At 39.4% G+C, this 17688-nt stretch overlaps 1 protein-coding gene across 1 annotated transcript in view; it reads left to right on the forward strand.

The window, feature by feature from the left end:
* Positions 1–10844, forward strand: part of FSIP1 (fibrous sheath interacting protein 1) — a 142936-nt gene extending 132092 nt beyond the window's left edge. The window contains exon 10 of the mRNA XM_089681490.1: positions 8537–10844. Coding sequence (XP_089537616.1) covers positions 8537–8740 — 204 coding nt within the window. The 3' untranslated portion in view covers positions 8741–10844. The remainder of the gene's footprint in view (positions 1–8536) is intronic.
* Positions 10845–17688: the final 6844 nt, after the last annotated feature.

The raw sequence follows: 17688 nt of genomic DNA on the forward strand, positions 1-17688 counted from the left end.
GATGACGCTGTACTGCACTGGTGACAGTATGTAAAAAAAAAAATAGTGAAAATAATATTTTTCATTTTTTCATTTTCGGAAAAATTATGACAAAAAAATACAACTTCAAAAAACTCGCCATGCCTCTTATGAAGTACGTCCGACTGTCTACTCAGCAAAAAGGGGTCATTTGGGGATATCTGTACTATTCTGACATTCTTGGACCTCAAGAAATTAGATTGGCCGTCAGTACTTCAGGATTGATCAATATTCAGATCTATACCATAGTTTGTGAACTCTATAACTTTCCTACAAACTAAATAATACATCCTAATTTGGGTTATTTTCACCAAAGACATGTAGCAGAATACATCTCGGCCTAAATTTATGAAGAACAATTATTTATTTGTAAACTTTTATAACAGAAACAAAGAAAAATGTGTTTTTTTTTCAAAATTTTTGGTCTTTTTTTGTTAATTTAGCAAAAAATAAAAACCCCAGCGGTGATTAAATACCACCAAAAGAAAGCTCTAGTTGTGTGAAGAAAATGATAAAATTTTAGTTTGGGTACAATGTTGTATGACTGCGCAATTGTCATTCAAAGTGTGAGAGCGCTGAAACCTGAAAAATGGCCTGGGCAGGAAGGTGTAAAATTGCACGGTATTGAAACGGTTAATACCAGGTAGAGCCACACATATACTGTAAATATCTGACAAATTTTTAAAGGCAAATTTGTCTTATTTTACGTAAATTTAACAAACAGAGCATAGGAAGTATACAAAAAACAAGTACAAGTATATAAACAAAAGAAAAACCATCAGAGAGGTGGTTACGATCCATGTGGGTAAATGAAAATAGTGCAATATAACAGTAAGAGGGAAGGAGCGATAACCCATATTACGGAGGTAAAACATAACAGATTGTCAGGGGAGTATCCCCTGGCACGATGTATGAACCAGTATGAAAGAGCTCCGCACAACCAAGATGGTAAACAGTAATTGAGGAGAAAGAGAAAAAAAAAAGGGGAAGAAATAAAAAGGGGAAGAAACAAAAAGGAAAAAGAAAAGAAGGGGTCAGTGGAAAAAGTATTGAAGGAAAAGAAAGAAAAAAGAAGGGGATAGGGAACAGGGAAGGCAGTAAGCAGCAATGGGATAGCTGCCCACACGTGTCTCATAGAAGCAACCCTGCCGCACACAGCACTGCATGCTCCACAGGGTCCAGCCAGTGGATAAGCCAAAATGAGATTGAGTTGGGGGAACCAGGCATAACTCCACTAGAGCACAGCAGGGGTGCACATTTCACGGAGAGATCTGACAAATTTTTAAACTTTGTAAACTTGTGTTTACAAGCCTGTCCTGATACAGTCGGCTTCAGAGTCATTATGGATTTGAAAATGCACAAGGCATTTAATTCTGTTGAATGACCCTGTATTCTTCGGTTACTGACTATATTTGTATTTTGTCCCACCTTTGCAAGGCAAATTAAAACACTATATAACAACCATGAAGCCTGTATTTCATTTAAAGTGGCACTAAACCCCAAACCAAAATGTAATACATTTTTAGATATGTAACAAAAATTATAGATATGGTGGCTACATTACTTTTCTTTTTGCAGGCTTTTTATTTTATTTTCATCTGGTGATCCAGCCAGTAAGTGTTATTTTTCAACTAACTTTAACAGACCAAGCTGTCCTAGCAAAGTAGCAGTTAGAGTGTTGAGACAAGCTATTTAATACTGTCAGGAGTGCTTACAATGATTGACTTTTATTCATTAATGTAAAACTTTTATCCTAAAAAGGAAAAAAAAACTGTTGCTGTAACTGTTAATAAAATGTTAGCTTGAGATCGGCTTCAATTTGTTAGTCAAATTCATCTAAAATCGGTTAGTCCAACATTACCTTCTCCCCAGGCTGACAATGCTGCTGTCCAGAGATGTCTGCTTTATTACTTCATCCATAATTCAGACACTCTTAAGACGGTGTCATGTTTACCTCTAACTTAGGTGATCAGATACTACAGTTGGTTTCTTTGTTCTTCAGCTATAGCAACCCCCTTTCCCATAAGGCAAGCAGGCCTATCAGTATTTGGTTTCCCCCAGCACTTTTACACAATGCTATAGTGCTTGGCTACCATGCTGGGGCAGGCACGAACTGAGTACAGTAAACAGGTACTTCCGGTTTTCAAGACAGACAGAGCGGTTCAAGGACAGCCCAGGTACAAGGCAAGCAAGGTTCAGAATAGTCCTGGTCAAATCCATCCATCAAAAGGCATGAATAGTTCAGAGAGTAGTCAATATCTGATCCAAGGTCATCAACAAGTGAATCCAAACTAGCAGGCAGGACAGACAGCTTGCAGCACATGTTACACATGCAATATCACAAGCATGAGACTGTAGGCTTGTCTGGCTTAAATCAGGCTTGGTCTCCACCCAGAGACTGGCTGTATCAATTACCTTGCAGGTGGACAGACAGAATGTATTACAGCCAAAACCAGGATGCTGGAATGAGACGAGCAGCTATCAAGGATCAGGAGCACTACACATTCCTGGAAGTCAGGAATTGTTACTGGCTGGATCAAGAAAAAAGCCTAAAAAATATTACTAACACAGTCACCACTAAGGATTGGTAAACTGCAATACATTTTTTGGTTTGAAGATTATTACCACTTTAACAATTCTGTCTCTGAATGTGTCACTATTTTAAGGGGAACAATAAGCTTTAACCACTTGCCCTCCTGAGGATTTACCCCCCTTCCTGACCAGGCCATTTTTGCGTTATTTTAACTGACAAATGCGCAGTCATGCACCCAAATTAAATTTACGTCCTTTTTTTCCCCCACAAATTTAGCTCTCTTTCGGTGGTATTTGATCGCCTGTGCGGTTTTTATTTTTTTGTGCAATAAAAAAAAAAGACCGACAATTTTGAGAAAAAAGCAATATTTGACTTTTTGCTATTAAACATGTCCAGTAAAAAAATGTAAAAAATCTAATTTCATCACAAATGTACGCCAAAATGTATTCTGCTACAGGTCTTTGCTAAAAAAAAAATCCCAATACGTGTAAATTAATTGGTTTACGTAAAAGTTATAGCATTTACAAATGGCAGTATATATACTGAGTTTGTTTTTTAAAAATTATTTTTAGTAGTAATGGCGACGATCAGCGACTTATAATGGGACTGCGGTGGACATTCTGACACTGGGGGGAACTGACTTAGTGTCACTGACATCCCCAGTGACACCAATACAGTGATCAGTGCTAAAAAAACAAATAAACAAAAAAGGGTGATCAAAGGGTTAACTGTGTGCTGGGAGTGTTTTACTAGGGGGCTGTGTCAGTGTGTTTCCCTGTAATCACACTGCTTTGGATGGCTGTGCTGTGCACAGCCATCCAAAGCAGTGTGCACGAGCTGGCAGGGAGAACTGTTAGTAAACAAAACCGTTCTCCTCCCCGTTTGAGATCCTTGGAAATTACTGGCTGGGACCCGGTGATTTACAGGCGCAGCTGTGAATGGTGGCACGGGTAGGGCGCACGCCCCTACCCGGAAATGCTAAATCACATATATATACGCAATTTTGTGCACCCGTGCCACCCTGTAGCAGTATTTCTGCTATAGGCGGTTGGGAAGCGGATAAATCAGCTTTATAAAGTGAAAGGAAAGTTTGTTACACCTCTTCATCTTCTATGCTTGGAAAAACCAAACCTCTTTGATTCAATGGATGGAAAAGGCCAACAAAGCCGGCCCTGCTAGTGTAAAGATTGTCAGAGCCTCCATTGAGGACAATAGTTAGCACTACAGCAGTGAGTCAGTCAGAGGCAGCAGTGTCTTAGATCTCACATTGCAGTTATACAGCTATGAGGCAGGAGGCCTAGGAGTCCCTAGGCATCATCACATATCAGAAAGTGTACTGTTATATCTTAGGCTGTTTTCACACTGGTCTGTTTTTCTTTCAATTTTGCAGTAAAAAAAGTGGAAGAAAAAAACGTGTGACCATGTAATCCTATGGAACGCTTCACACTGATACATTGCATTTTTAAAATCCCGCTTTCTGCATTTTTGGTGCAGTAAAAAACTGCACCAAAAATGCACCTCCCCATTGAAATAAATGGAAAACAGCAAAAACGCATAAAAAACTCCCAGCATTTTTTGTGTGGTTTTTGAGTCACATGTCCTGCAAAAAATGCACCACAAGCGCAGTGAAAACGTGGCAAGAACGCATATACGGTTTTGCCACAGATCAGTGTGAAAGTAGCCTAAAATCATAAAGTACACAAAACAGGATGGCTATTCATAGACTCTGGCATACAGTATAGGTTGCTACCTTCAGGTGATTGGACCCTAGCAAAGCTTTTTAGACAGGCCCATACCTCTATAACCCTACCCCACTCCATGAGACCTCCATTGTTTCCTAGTGTCTTTGGGTAATGGACCTCAGAAGGAAATTAAAATAAAATTAAATGTTTTTAGAATACTGCTTAGACACAGTTAACATTTATAAATGTGCCCTGTAACATATCACATCTGCACTTTTGAGCTCAGGTACACTTTAAATAAGAAAAAAACTTTATTTTATGTATTGTGAGGAAAGTAAAATATAGAAATAACTTCTGTTCTCAGAAGGCAGTGCCAACGTTTACATTGTCTTTGGCACTGCCTTCTGGGAACAGAAGTTATTTCTATATTTTACTTTCCTCACAATACATAAAATAAAGAGTTTCTTTCTTATTTAAAGTGTACCTGAGCTCACATATACACTTGTGTGTTGAAGTGCAGTGCTAGAGGTAAAAAATAGAATTAAAGCTGTGTCCTGTTTTTAGAGTAATGTGCAAAAATTAACAGAAACATTGCAAAAGAAAGCTTTGTGAGTCCAAGATAACACCTTTCACAGGTACTTCTCCAAAACTTATTTTATTATATCAGCATATGTAGAAAGACTATACATCTACAGTAAAGTCACTAGCAGCCTTTCACAAGGTCCTATGAATCATTATCAATAATAATGGAAAAAGTGGACTTAAGCATTTCCCTCTATCCCCCTTCATCTAATCTTTCCTCATAGCTGAGCTTCTCCATGCTTCTTATCAGTTTGTTTGCTATTCTCTGTACTTTCTCCAGTTCTCCAAAATCCTTTTTGTAAACTGGTGCCCAAAATGGAACTGCATATTCCAGATGAGGTCTAATGATTTTTCTCCTGTCTTAAGGCAGGGGATCTCCAAACTACAGCCCATGGGCCAGCTGTGGCCCTTTGCTTGTCTTTGTCCAACCACTAGGGCACTATTTCCTCCACTGACACCAGAGATGGGGAATGAATTCTCCCACTGAAACCAATGACAGGTTACTAATCCTTCCACTGACACCAAAGATGTATTTTGTTTTTTTACTCCCACGGATACCAAAGATGTAATATTTTTACTCCCACTGACCACCAGGCCTATGGCATTTTTTACTTCCACCTATACCAGGGCATTTTCTACTACCACTGGCAACATTCTGGCCCCTGTAAAACTTGAAGGGCAGTAAACTGGCTCTTTATTTCAAAAGTTTGGAGATCCTTATAAAATAGGAAAAGCATCATTATTATTATACAGGATTTATATAGCACCAACAGTTTGCTCAGCTCTTTACAATATAACGGGAGACAATACAGAAACAATACAGTTCAATACAAGAGGGTTTGGAGGGCCTAACCATTAGACCTAGTTCTGTCCACCAGAATGCAAGCTTCCCTAAATGCACTGCACTACACCACGTTAACTGCTGCAGGGGTAATCCCTGTTTATTTGGACATTCTTTGTAATTTTAGTCTTTTTTTTTTAAATTTAGAATTTTCTGTAAAATGGCAAGCTATTGGAATGTGCAGCAGTCTCTGCAATATGGAAGCTCTCTCTCGTAACATAGCACAGCATACTCAGAGTTGCTGGTAACTTTTAGACTTGCAAGCGTAGTCAGATGAAGGAAAACTTCAAACAAGTTAAAAATCTCCATCTTTCAAAAATTCCACACAGCAAGGCTTCCATTAATGGGCGCCCAACAGTAATTTAAAACAGAAATACAAAAAGGAGCGCCAAACCAAAATCGTATAGAAGAGTCCAAGATAATATTATTATTGATTAAAAAAAATCATATAAAACATTCAACATGTTTTAGGGGCAATACCATTCCCCCTTCATCGGGATTTCAGGAATAATAAAAAAAAAAACAGAGCCATAATGATGAACAATTATGTCTAGATGATTATTATTATTATTATACAGGATTTATATAGCACCAACAGTTTGCTCAGCGCTTTACAATATAACGGGAGACAATACAGCAACAATACAGTTCAATACAAGAGGGTTAGGAGGGCCCTGCTCCTTGGAGCTTACAATCTAGGAAGATATATAATATATATTTATATACGTGTGTAAAAATCACCGTATTTTTCTGGGTCAAAAAAGAAATTGACCTTCAAAACACAAACTGCACTAAATAAAAAAGTATATATAAAATATACCCCAATATAAATTAAATAATCAGCTGCCACATTCCATAATAAAAAAATATTAACAAACCATATTCTGTAATTCCAAAATATTAGTGCAGCGCTCTGTAAATAATAAAGTGATAATCAACAAAAAAGTCCATAAGTTGAAGTCCTTCTCTAATCACCATGTGAATTCAATCATGATTGCAAGAAAATCACCACGTGACTGCTTAAATAATTTCTTCCAATGTGCCATGCTCCCCCTTCAGGTGTGCACTCACCAAAATTATTTGCCTTCAATTCTCATGGTTGACAAATGCGCTTTTATATATATATGTTCCTCCAGAGTAAAGATGATTTCTCAGGTCACAAAAACAATTCCTCCCAGGAATGATTCAAATTCTCCAATATATTATTGCCTCTGATGGTAACATTCCACAAACATCACATAAAAGAAAAAACAGAGACCCGACATGGTGCAGTACCATTTAAAACTATTTCATCTCTCTCCAAGAATCTCACTTACAAGATAATAGAATGAAACAAGCCCAAAGATATGAAAATATCCATGTATCGGTAGTATCAGAGAGGGAACATCGCACAATGCTCTCACCACTGCCGCTCCTCGCTCTCGGACAGTCCCTCGTCACTTCCGGTTCCAATGTTCATTACTTCCGGTTGCCGCTTAACCAATCTGATGTGTTTCTTCACTTCCCGACTTAATCATAGGGAGTGGCTATGCGGTGTGGCGTCACACTTTTTTAGTGTGTACAATCAACTCACGGACATGATAATTGATTGTCACGATCCGTCATTATTACTTCCCTTATACGCCCTAAACCTGGCGGAAGTCCTCCACCATTGATACAATCGTGAAGGGCAAAGAAAGTTATATATATGTGTGTGCATTACTCAAATCTATCACTAGATGTGAGTATGACTTTCAGCACCGTTGGGCTTTTACAATAATAATAGCAGACATATTTTAATACATAACCACAAATAATTATGTCTTTACACATCCAGCCCTCATATGCAACTTACCATAATGTCAGTACAAAAAATGGCCAAAATTGTTTGTCAAGGGGGCGCACTGGACACGTTAGCTGCCATTGTGCTACATGCTGGGTGTGCAGTGCACTCCTGTACCTTTAAGGAGGGATGGGCTCCTTCAGGTCAACCTGCCCTTGGTCTATCCATTAAATACATGTGCCTCTACTATGGGGGCTCTTAACATTTCTAGAGTTGGGAACTACAGAGTACTAAGGTGCTCTGACAAGGCTCTGTAGCTTACGAATGTATTTGCGTGCTAACTAAACCCCTGTTTTTAACGCATACTGTTAGACAGGTTAATTCGGTTTGTTTGCAAGCTGGCTGGCAAGTTGAGCTGGGAATTATTCTGTTTTGTTGTTTGACATAATTTCAGTATACCTAACCTCAGGGAACTGGATTAATTCCTGTCACCAGTAAAGAACCTGTCCTCAGTGATCTCTTACAAATGTAATGTTTAGAGTGTATGCCTTCTTCCTTGCATTACTGTGTAGATGGCTTAGTTGACATTGCTTGTCTACTTTCCAAAACTGACTTTACTGTAAAAACAATAATCCTGTTTTTCTGTGAATTAACTTGATATTTCTAATTGCTCTTTAAATGTTGGTAGGATTTTAAATTTTTTCAAATATCTTTTTATGATGGCGTTAATACAGTAGTCCCCATTGGCTCAGGAGTATGTTTAATTACCCTGTGCTTATGCAATGTAAGGTTTTATAATGTAGTTTCACATTGCTATAAATGCGTTATTGTCAGTTTAATATATTAATATTGACAAATAGCAAATACATTGGCTTTTGACCTGGAAATGACTGGAAACTGTAGTGGATGTGCATTTTATATTTGAAGTTGTTACACTGCTATGCCTTTGGATGGAAATTTGTTTCATTATATAAACATAGTTGTCTACATTACAGTCCACAGCTGCCTGTTTTAAACAATGTCTGGAGAATTCTAGTACACACTGACGGGAATTGTGATATGTATGTGAGTCATCAAGCACACCCCTTGTATGTAATCATCTGTCTGCTACTTTTCAGGAAGTGTCTTTGGACAAGTTTGGGAACTCAGTTTCTGCACCCGGGGAGCAAGCATTACGTTACACAAAGGAGCTAAGAGAACAGAAAATACGCCTGAAAGAAATAGACCAGCAACTTGGCGATATAGAGCAAAGAAGCAGCATTACGCCACAATCAATATCATGCTTTAGCTCGATGTCGAATGAATCATCTCTAAATGTTTAAAGAGTTAATTTCCTTCCCCAAACCATGATTGTTTACTTAAGAATTTAAGAGTAATGAGATCTGGTGGGTATTCTAAAATTAGTGTAAAAAAATTGTAGTTATAAATAGTTTTTACCTATATTGCACATATAGAGTAAGTTTAACCACCTCCCATCTGGCCGTTGTATATAAATGGCCAGACAGCGGCAGTGCAGGTTCGGATGGCCATTTATAAACGGCCTCCAGGGCCCCTGCTTGTGCACGCAGCACCACCATGATCTGGTGCCCGCTGTGTCCTCCAGACACAGTGGAACACCGATCTGTGCTAGGTCCCGATCATGCAGAGTAGTAAGCAAGATGTCACTTCTGACATCATTGCTTACTACATATGAAATCTGTGAATGGTCACATGGTACAAGGCTATTCACAACAGCCTTGTACCCTGTGACAAGCTGTGACCAATCAGAGCTCAGACAGTAGTTCTCAATGGCTGCAAGAATGCAGCCAGAGAGAAGGAGAAATTATTGCTTTTACAGCTTTTATGGGTGTAAAAGAAATCAGTGTAAAAAAAAAAAAAAAAATCACCCCACCACAAGTAGTACAGTGTGACTAAAAATAAAAATCCCAGTGGTGAATAAATACCACCAAAATAAAGCTTTATCTGTCTTAAACAAATGCTAAAAAATTCAGTTAGGAACAGAAGTATTTGAACACCCTGTGATTTTGCAAGTTCTCCCACTTAGAAATCATGGAGGGGTCTGAAATTCACATTGTATGTGCATTCCCACTCTGAGAGACAGAATTTACAAAAAAAAATTCAGGAAATCACATTGTATGATTTTTAAAGAATTTATTTCTTGCACTGCTGAACATAAGTATTTGAACACCTAAGAAACAGCAAGAATTCTGGCTCTCAAAGACCTGTTAGTGTGCCTTTAAAAAGTCCACCTCTACTCCACTCATTAGTCTAACTTAGTAGCACCTGTTTGAGCTCTTTAAAGACACCTGTCCACCCCACAGTCAGACGCCAACTACTACCATGGGCAAGTCATGAGCTGTTAAAAGACACCAGAGACAAAATTGTGGACCTCCACAAGGCTGGAATGGGCTACGGGGCAATTGCCAAGCAGCTTGGTGAAAATAGATCAACTGTTGGAGCAATTGTTAGAAAATGGAAGAGGCTAAAGACGACTGTCAGTCTCCCTCGGACTGGGGCTCCATACAAGATCTCACCTCATGAGGTATCACTGATAAGAAAGGTGAGGAATCAGCCCAGAACAACAAGGGAGGAGCTGGTCAATGACATGGAGAGCTGGGACCACAGTTTCAAAGGTCACTGTCGGTAGAACACTACGCCGTCATGGTTTCAAATCATGCATTGCACGGAAGGTTCCCCTGCTCAAGTCATCACATGTCCAGGCCCGTCTGAAGTTTACCAATGACCATCTGGATGATCCAGAGGAGGCATGGGAGAAAGTCATGTGGTCAGATGAGACCAAAAAGTAGAACTTTTTGGTCTAAACTTCACTCGTCGTGTTTGGAGGAAAAAGAAGGATGAGTTGCATCCCAAGAGCACCATACCTACTGTGAAGCATGGGGGTGGTAACATCATGCTTTGATGGTGCTTTTCTGCGAAGGGGACAGGACGACTGCATTGTATTAAGGAGAGGATGAATGGGGCCATTTATTGTGAGATTTTGAGCAACAACCTCCTTCCCTCAGTCAGAGCATTGAAGATGGGTTGTGGCTGGGTCTTCCAACATGACAACAACCTGAAGCACACAGCCAGGATAACCAAGGAGTGGCTCCGTAAGAAGCATATCAAGGTTCTGGAGTAGCCTAGCCAGTCTCCAGACCTAAATCCAATAGAACATCTTTGGAGGGAGCTGAAACTCCGTGTTGCTCAGAGACAGCCCCGAAACCTGACAGATCTAGAGGAGATCTGTGTGGAGGAGTGGGCCAAAATCCCTGTTGCAGTGTGTGCAAACCTGGTCAAGATCTACAGGAAACGGTTGACCTCTGTAATTGCAAACAAAGGCTTCTGTACCAAATATTAACACTGATTTTCTCAGGTGTTCAAATACTTATGTTCAGCAATGCAAGACAAATAAATTCTTTAAAAATCATACAATGTGATTTTCTGATTTTCTTTTTAATTCTGTCTCTCAGAGTGGGAATGCACCTACAATGGGAATTTCAGACCCCCTCCATGATTTCTAAGTGGGAGAACTTGCAAAATCGCAGGATGTTCAAATACTTCTGTTTCTCATTGTATGGGTACAGTGTTACATGACCGCGCAATTGTCATTCAAAGTGTGATAGCAGTGAAAGCTGAAAATTGGTCTGGACAGGAAGGGGGTAAAAGTGTCCGGACTTAAAGTGTTTAAAGATACGGTGGTCAGATGTGGTCCAAAAGATCCTGAAGAACTAGCCAGGGATCTCTGGCATAGCTCAGCCTGTCCAACTAAAAAAAAAAAAGAGAGGGAGGCAGGAGAGCCCTTTTAGCGTAGTACATAAATTAAAAAACAGGATGAATTGCTTCAAAAGGGGATAAAGATCATTTAGAATTCATCCATAGCAGAAAGAGAAAAAGATAGACTTACATATGTTGAGGCTGCAGTCTTCCAAAGAGGTGTGCGCACTCAACTTTTCAAGTGCGCAGATGGAGAAAACCTATCTCCATGAAGGGTCAATGTGGTTACTCGATATCTCAGGGGAATTCCCATCCTGGGTTCTCTGCAGGATTCTCAAGTGTGTGTAGGAATCCATAAAATGAATTGACGCAAAAAAGCCCCTTCTGCAAAGTCACCCGAAGTATAGAATATGCATATAAAATAAGCTATAATAGGGTCATTGTTGTAAGAGAGGGATAAGATTGTGTTGTTGGACCTGTTAGCCTTAGACTTTGTTAAGATTGATGTTTAATTAAAGTATACCTATAAGAGAATGTTTGCCAGGCTATGTGCATTCAAGTATTTACAAATTCTTAAAAACAGATTTTAAAACAAGTCTTCGCTGGCCTCTGGAGCTGCAGGCATTGTGGAGCTATTCATTCTCAAAGTTCACAACAAGAGTCATTGACTTTATTCTCTCAGCAGCTTCCCTTTCTCAGTAGTGACTTGGCAGCCTTCCAGTCTTCAACCGGAAGACAAAGCAGGTGGTCAGGGATCGCTGAGCTGCTGAGAAAATTACTTGAGCAACTTTTTTTTGCCTTTTTTGAGAGCTTATATACTGCTTGTTAAGAATGCTAAAATACTTAAATGTCCATAGATTGGCCACAGATTTACTTTGTCTTATTTATTTAGAAGAATTTAATTTTATAATCGAAGGTTATCAACAATCACAGGCTTCAGCACTTCTAGCATTAAAAAAAAATATTAGAGATAATACAGTGCTAAATAATGATTACGTCATCTCATCAAAACACTATAAAATGAATTTCATAAATAGTTATGCACTGTGAGATATGAACAGCTATCAGTAGATCATATACTGGATAAAATAAAGGCAGATTTAGTTTGTTAGAAGAGGAGGGGCAGTCTGATTTATTTCATCTAGTGCTGTGAACCTTTTCAAACAAACGTTTATAACATTACTGAACTGAATAAAATGGAAAAAATCTTGCTCTCTTCATGTATATCCTCTTACAAATACCGTATTTGCCGGCGTATAAGACGACTTTTTGACCCTTGAAAATCTTCTCAAAAGTCGAGGGTCGTCTTATACGCCAGTACACATGTTAGGGGGGCTGCGGCATTAAGTACAGGGGTTTGCAGGGGCTGACGTCTCTTACCTGGATCCAGTCCCACGACGATCCGGTCCAGGAAGCGCGGCGTCTCCTTCAGTTCGGCCACTGGATGTTCGTGCGGCTGCGCGGCTCCGCCTCCTCACCGGTGATTGGCCGCCAGAACTGTAGCTCAGGAAAGGCACACAGGCGGCCAATCACCGGCGAGGGGGCGGAGCCGAGCGGCCCCGCGAAAATTGAGTGCCGGAGCAGCAGGTAAGTGCTCTGTGTAGAGGTGCTGCTGCAACCACATATGCTGGCTGCAGCAGCACCATACGAGAACAGGGTCAGCAAGTCTCAGTGGGAGGAATAGTGCCCCATCATTGGTGTCACTGATACCAATGATGGGGCACTATTCCTCCCACTGATACCAACGATGGGGCACTATTCCTCCCACTGATACCAACGATGGGGCACTATTCCTCCCACTGACACCAACGATGGGGCACTATTCCTCCCCCCCACTGACACCAACGATGGGGCACTATTCCCCCCCCCACTGACACCAACGATGGGGCACTATTCCTCCCCCCACTGACACCAATGATGGGGCACTATTCCACCCCTCACTGACACCAATGATGGGACACCATTCCTCCCACTGACACCAATGATGGGGCACTATTCCTGCCACTGATACCAATGATGGGGCACTATTCCTGCCACTGATACCAATGATGGGGCACCTATTCCTCCCACTGATACCAATGATGGGGCACTATTCCTCCCACTGACATCAATGATGGGGCACTATTCCTCCCACTGGTGTGCATTGGAAGAGGGGTAGTCTTATACGGCGAGTATAGCCCAAACACTACATTTTAGCAGGAAAAGTAGGGGGGTCGTCTTATACGCCCAGTCGTCTTATACGCCGGCAAATACGGTAAATGTGTTGCTCTGCAGTTACATATATGGTACTATAGCTGACAAGGTGTAACTGCTTTTTGCATTTTTTCAATGGTGTTTTCAAGCTCTTAGCTGTAGCTAAATTGCTGGTAGGAAAGCAAGAACGGTTGTAATGCAAAGTTAGTATCAAGTTAAACATAACTGAGTTCGTAAGATGGTTGTAGAACAGCATCATTTGACTGAATATTTTTGTTTTTTTAGGGCCAGTAACAATTTGGAATAGGCTTTCTTTCTGCTTATAGTGAAAGGAACAACAGACATTGTTTTAATAATCCAAAGACCTATTCAGAATATATAAGAACATTTCTTCGAAGTATAGGACACGTAAACTTGGAACATTCTGATTATGTAAGGTCATAACTATCAGTATTCCAGTTGTACTACGCTAGTCTGTGCTTATCAGCTGACAAAAAAATGATTATTATACAGGGACAAAAACATAATTTTACATCTTTACAAGTTGTATAGAAACTTTTTCGCTGAATATATCCTGTTAGCGCAGATTTGGTGCAGAAACTGTAAGGCTAAGTGTACACTGGCATCAAAAGCAGGAGTTTCATCTGCGTTTTTGAAGGCTAATAAATGCCTGTAAAGCTCTGTGTAAATTATGTGCATTGCAGAGGACAGTGTTGTTCACATGGTCATGTTTGCACTGCATCATGTCAAAATTTTATCAAACATGTAGAATTCGACTGGCTTTACAGCTCCCCTAATGTCCCAATTCAAATCAATGTAAACTTGCCCAAAATGACTCTATTATTTGAGTTGCATTTAGAAAGCGTTACTAGCTGAGATGATGATACAAGAATCCATACAATTGAAAACCAACACAGAGAAGACATCTTGAAAGTGTTATTTGACACAAGGCAAACACATAAAAAAATGCATGCAAAGTGTGTCTATAATGCATTTTCAAAGCACATTTTAACAAGGCCTAAGGATTTAGTACCCAAAATTTTCAGTTACAAATGTAAAGATTCAATTTAGGGGGCTAATCTTTCTGCCTATTGATCCCCAATGTGAAGCACAGTATATCGACTCGGTACGGTGTACATCACATACGCCTGACTTCTGCACTCTTCTCAAGGACATCCTAGGTCCTTTACAATCCTAGCAAGGCCCCTCCTGGGGGATCAGGAAGGAATCCCCCCTTACCGGAGCGCATGCTTTATTAGGGTGGGTTTTTGCTTTCTGGATCAACTGTCAGTATGCGATTGTGTAAACAGAGGTTTTCTATTTGTTGAACTAGATCAGCAGAGGGTACGAAAATGAAGTGTTTCCAACATAAGAGTTGTGAATCTACAAAAATCTTACTCCTACCTTAAAGTGTTGGTACAGGCGTTTTTTTTTTTTTTAAATAACAAGCATACTTACCCGCTTTGTGCAATGGTTTTTACACAGGCTAGCCCCAAATCTAATTTTCTATGGTCCTCCACGAATGATCTTGGCTCCTCCTCTTGTGTCTGACCTTATAGCAAGCTCTTGCTATGGGGGCAGACATGCAGGCTCAATTCTGAGCCGGGCTGTGTGCTCCCATTGACATACACAGTGCAGCTCGGCCTGGCCCTGCCCAACCCAGCCCCCACTGAAGAATTGAAACTGAGCACAGTGCTGGATCAATGCAGGACTCAGATGAATATTGGTATAACCAGTTCTTCTCAATGAGTGCAAGAATGCACACAGAGAGAAAGAGAAATTATTGCTTTTACATCCTATGGTGTAAAAGCAATCAGTGCAAAAAAAAAAAAAAAAATCTTCATCACCCCTCACAAGTATTACAGTGTCACCATGGTGACACTGTACTGCTAGGGTGACAGTATGTAAAAAAAAAAAAAATAAAAAATAATAATATAAAAATGTAAAATAAAATGTTTAAAAATTATAATTTTTGCTTATAAACTAATTTTGATTTTTTTTTTTTACTAAAAAGATAACGGAATACATTTTGGCTAAGATTTATGATGAAATATTATTTATTTGCAAAATTTTATAAAAAAAACACTTTTTTTCAATTTTTTTGGACATTTCATTTACATAGCAAAAAAAATACAAATCCCAGTGGTGAATAAATACCACCAAAATAAAGCTTTATCTATCTCAAAAAAATGGTAGAAAATTCATTTGGGTACAGTGTTGCATGACCGCGCAATTGTCATTCAAAGTGTGATAGCGCTAAAAGCTGAAAATTGCCCTGGTCAGGAAGGGGGTAAAAGTGTCCGGTCTGGAAGTGGTTAAAGTAACGCTGCGCCTCTGGAGGGCAAGTGGTTAAATACTGTTTTTTTTATTTGATTAAAAAGAGAACATAAGAAGGTCCCTCCCGTATATTAAAATGACAAATAATATATTTTTTATTGTTTGGCGTGGAACCTGAAAGACACTTTATGGATAAAAACTACTGCAACACATGAAGTGTTCCATGTATAGGTACTCTGAAACAACCTATCAAATTACTATATGTACTTTACAGTGCTGTGAAAAAGTATTTGCCCTCTTCCTGATTTTTTAGTACTTTTTCACATAGAGTCAGACAGGTTTGGACAGCTTTTTTTTTCCTTAATAAATGAAATCATTTAAAAACTACATTTTGTGTTTACTGGGGTTATCTTTGTGTAATAAAAAAAATGTGTTTGATGATCTGAATCATTTAAGTGTGACAAAAATGCCAAAAAAAAAGTCAGGAAGGGAGCAAATACTTTTTCACAGCACTGTATATATACATTAATACTAATAACAGTATGTAACTGTGCTTTTCAAAATGTTGTAATAAAGAAGTCAACAGAACAATAACTGTCAAAGATTGTAAGATCCAAGGAGCAGGGCCCTCAAATCCCTCTTGTATTGAACTGTATTGTCACTGTATTGTCTCCTGTTATAATGTAAAGCGCTGAGCAAACTGTTGGTGCTATATAAATCCTGTATAATAATAAAGAAATACTGTGTGTCAGTACCTATGGGAGTTATCTAAAGTAAATGCATTCTCGCCTACTGCACAGTTTCAGCCCTGTGTACTGAAAAGTTTCTTTGGATAATCAATAGATTAGTGCTTGGACTCCAGAAGAAAAACAGATAAATACAACGTGGCAGCCGCTCCGTCATCCCGCAGTCTAAACTGACATAGAACAGTGTCTCTGTCTGACAAGCACTGTTCTATGTCACTATAGACAGCTGGCTCTCAAAGCCCCCCCTGTCCTCAGTGCTTCACGGTTCCCCTACTGCTCCTGAGAGATCTAGACCACATTAACCACTGCCAGGTGCTGAGAGTTGTAAGTTATGGTGTATTAGTGTGATTGGATAAATGTTTGCAAAATATACTTAGAGAACAAGTGTGAACCAGGAAGCTTTCAGCTCTAAGTACTTACAGGTCACATCTGTCAAAATCCTGAAAAGTGCTTGACCCACTGGAGCAGGGAATAGGGGAGATATTTGGGTCTATCAGACCTGTTGTTTCCTAAAAGGTACCTGTCACCTGTTCAGTGCTATATTACGGTAACTAAACAATTGCACAAAAGATATTAGGCATCCCCTGATGAAGTCACATGATCCAATGACATAACGTATTGGGAGGAGCCGGTGATGTCACGACACAAAACAAAAGTGTGTGGTTGGCCATTTTGTTGGTTGGTTACCAAAATACATGCCTGTACCAGATTTGTGTACCACAAAAGTTGAGTGTAATCTATTTTTAAGCAATAAATGGTAGTTTTTATTCAGAGAGCACTATATTTTCGGCTTTATTCTGAGTGCATTACCAATATCCACCCAAGGATTGCAAAGGATGGAGATGGATTGAGAAGCATCAGTGGATTGGAGAAAGCCATCACATCTGTGGTATAAGAGACCCCACTGCAAGGGACAAGCACATTAGACCTACTTCTGAGGTCTATTAAAAAGGTGAGAGGAAATTATTGCTGGTGAAGGGTTCCGTATGTGGTGACTATATAAAGTGGAGTATTATTAAACATAGAGTTAAAAAATGACAAATGAGATGATTGCACAAGAAGGATATCCATGAGAATATATGAACACTTGGGACTTTTATGTTTTGTTACAGTGAATGCTGATTTTTCAAGGATATATTGTTTGCTATAAACGCATAAGATATATGCATGTTTAATATTTTTCTTGGTATAGTTGGGATTTAAATGATGTTCTTTCAGTAGCGCACGGTATGTGATTTTATGATTTATCACTAGTAACATTTGTACTGCGCTGCACTTATTCATTTATATTGTGTATGCTTTTTTGTGGGATCACAAATGGTGTGAGCAGCAGCATCAAC

The sequence above is a fragment of the Staurois parvus genome, unplaced genomic scaffold (genome assembly GCF_062004578.1).
Source record: "Staurois parvus isolate SC_StPar_1 unplaced genomic scaffold, SC_StPar_1.0 ptg000267l, whole genome shotgun sequence".
In the NCBI taxonomy this organism is placed as follows: domain Eukaryota; kingdom Metazoa; phylum Chordata; class Amphibia; order Anura; family Ranidae; genus Staurois; species Staurois parvus.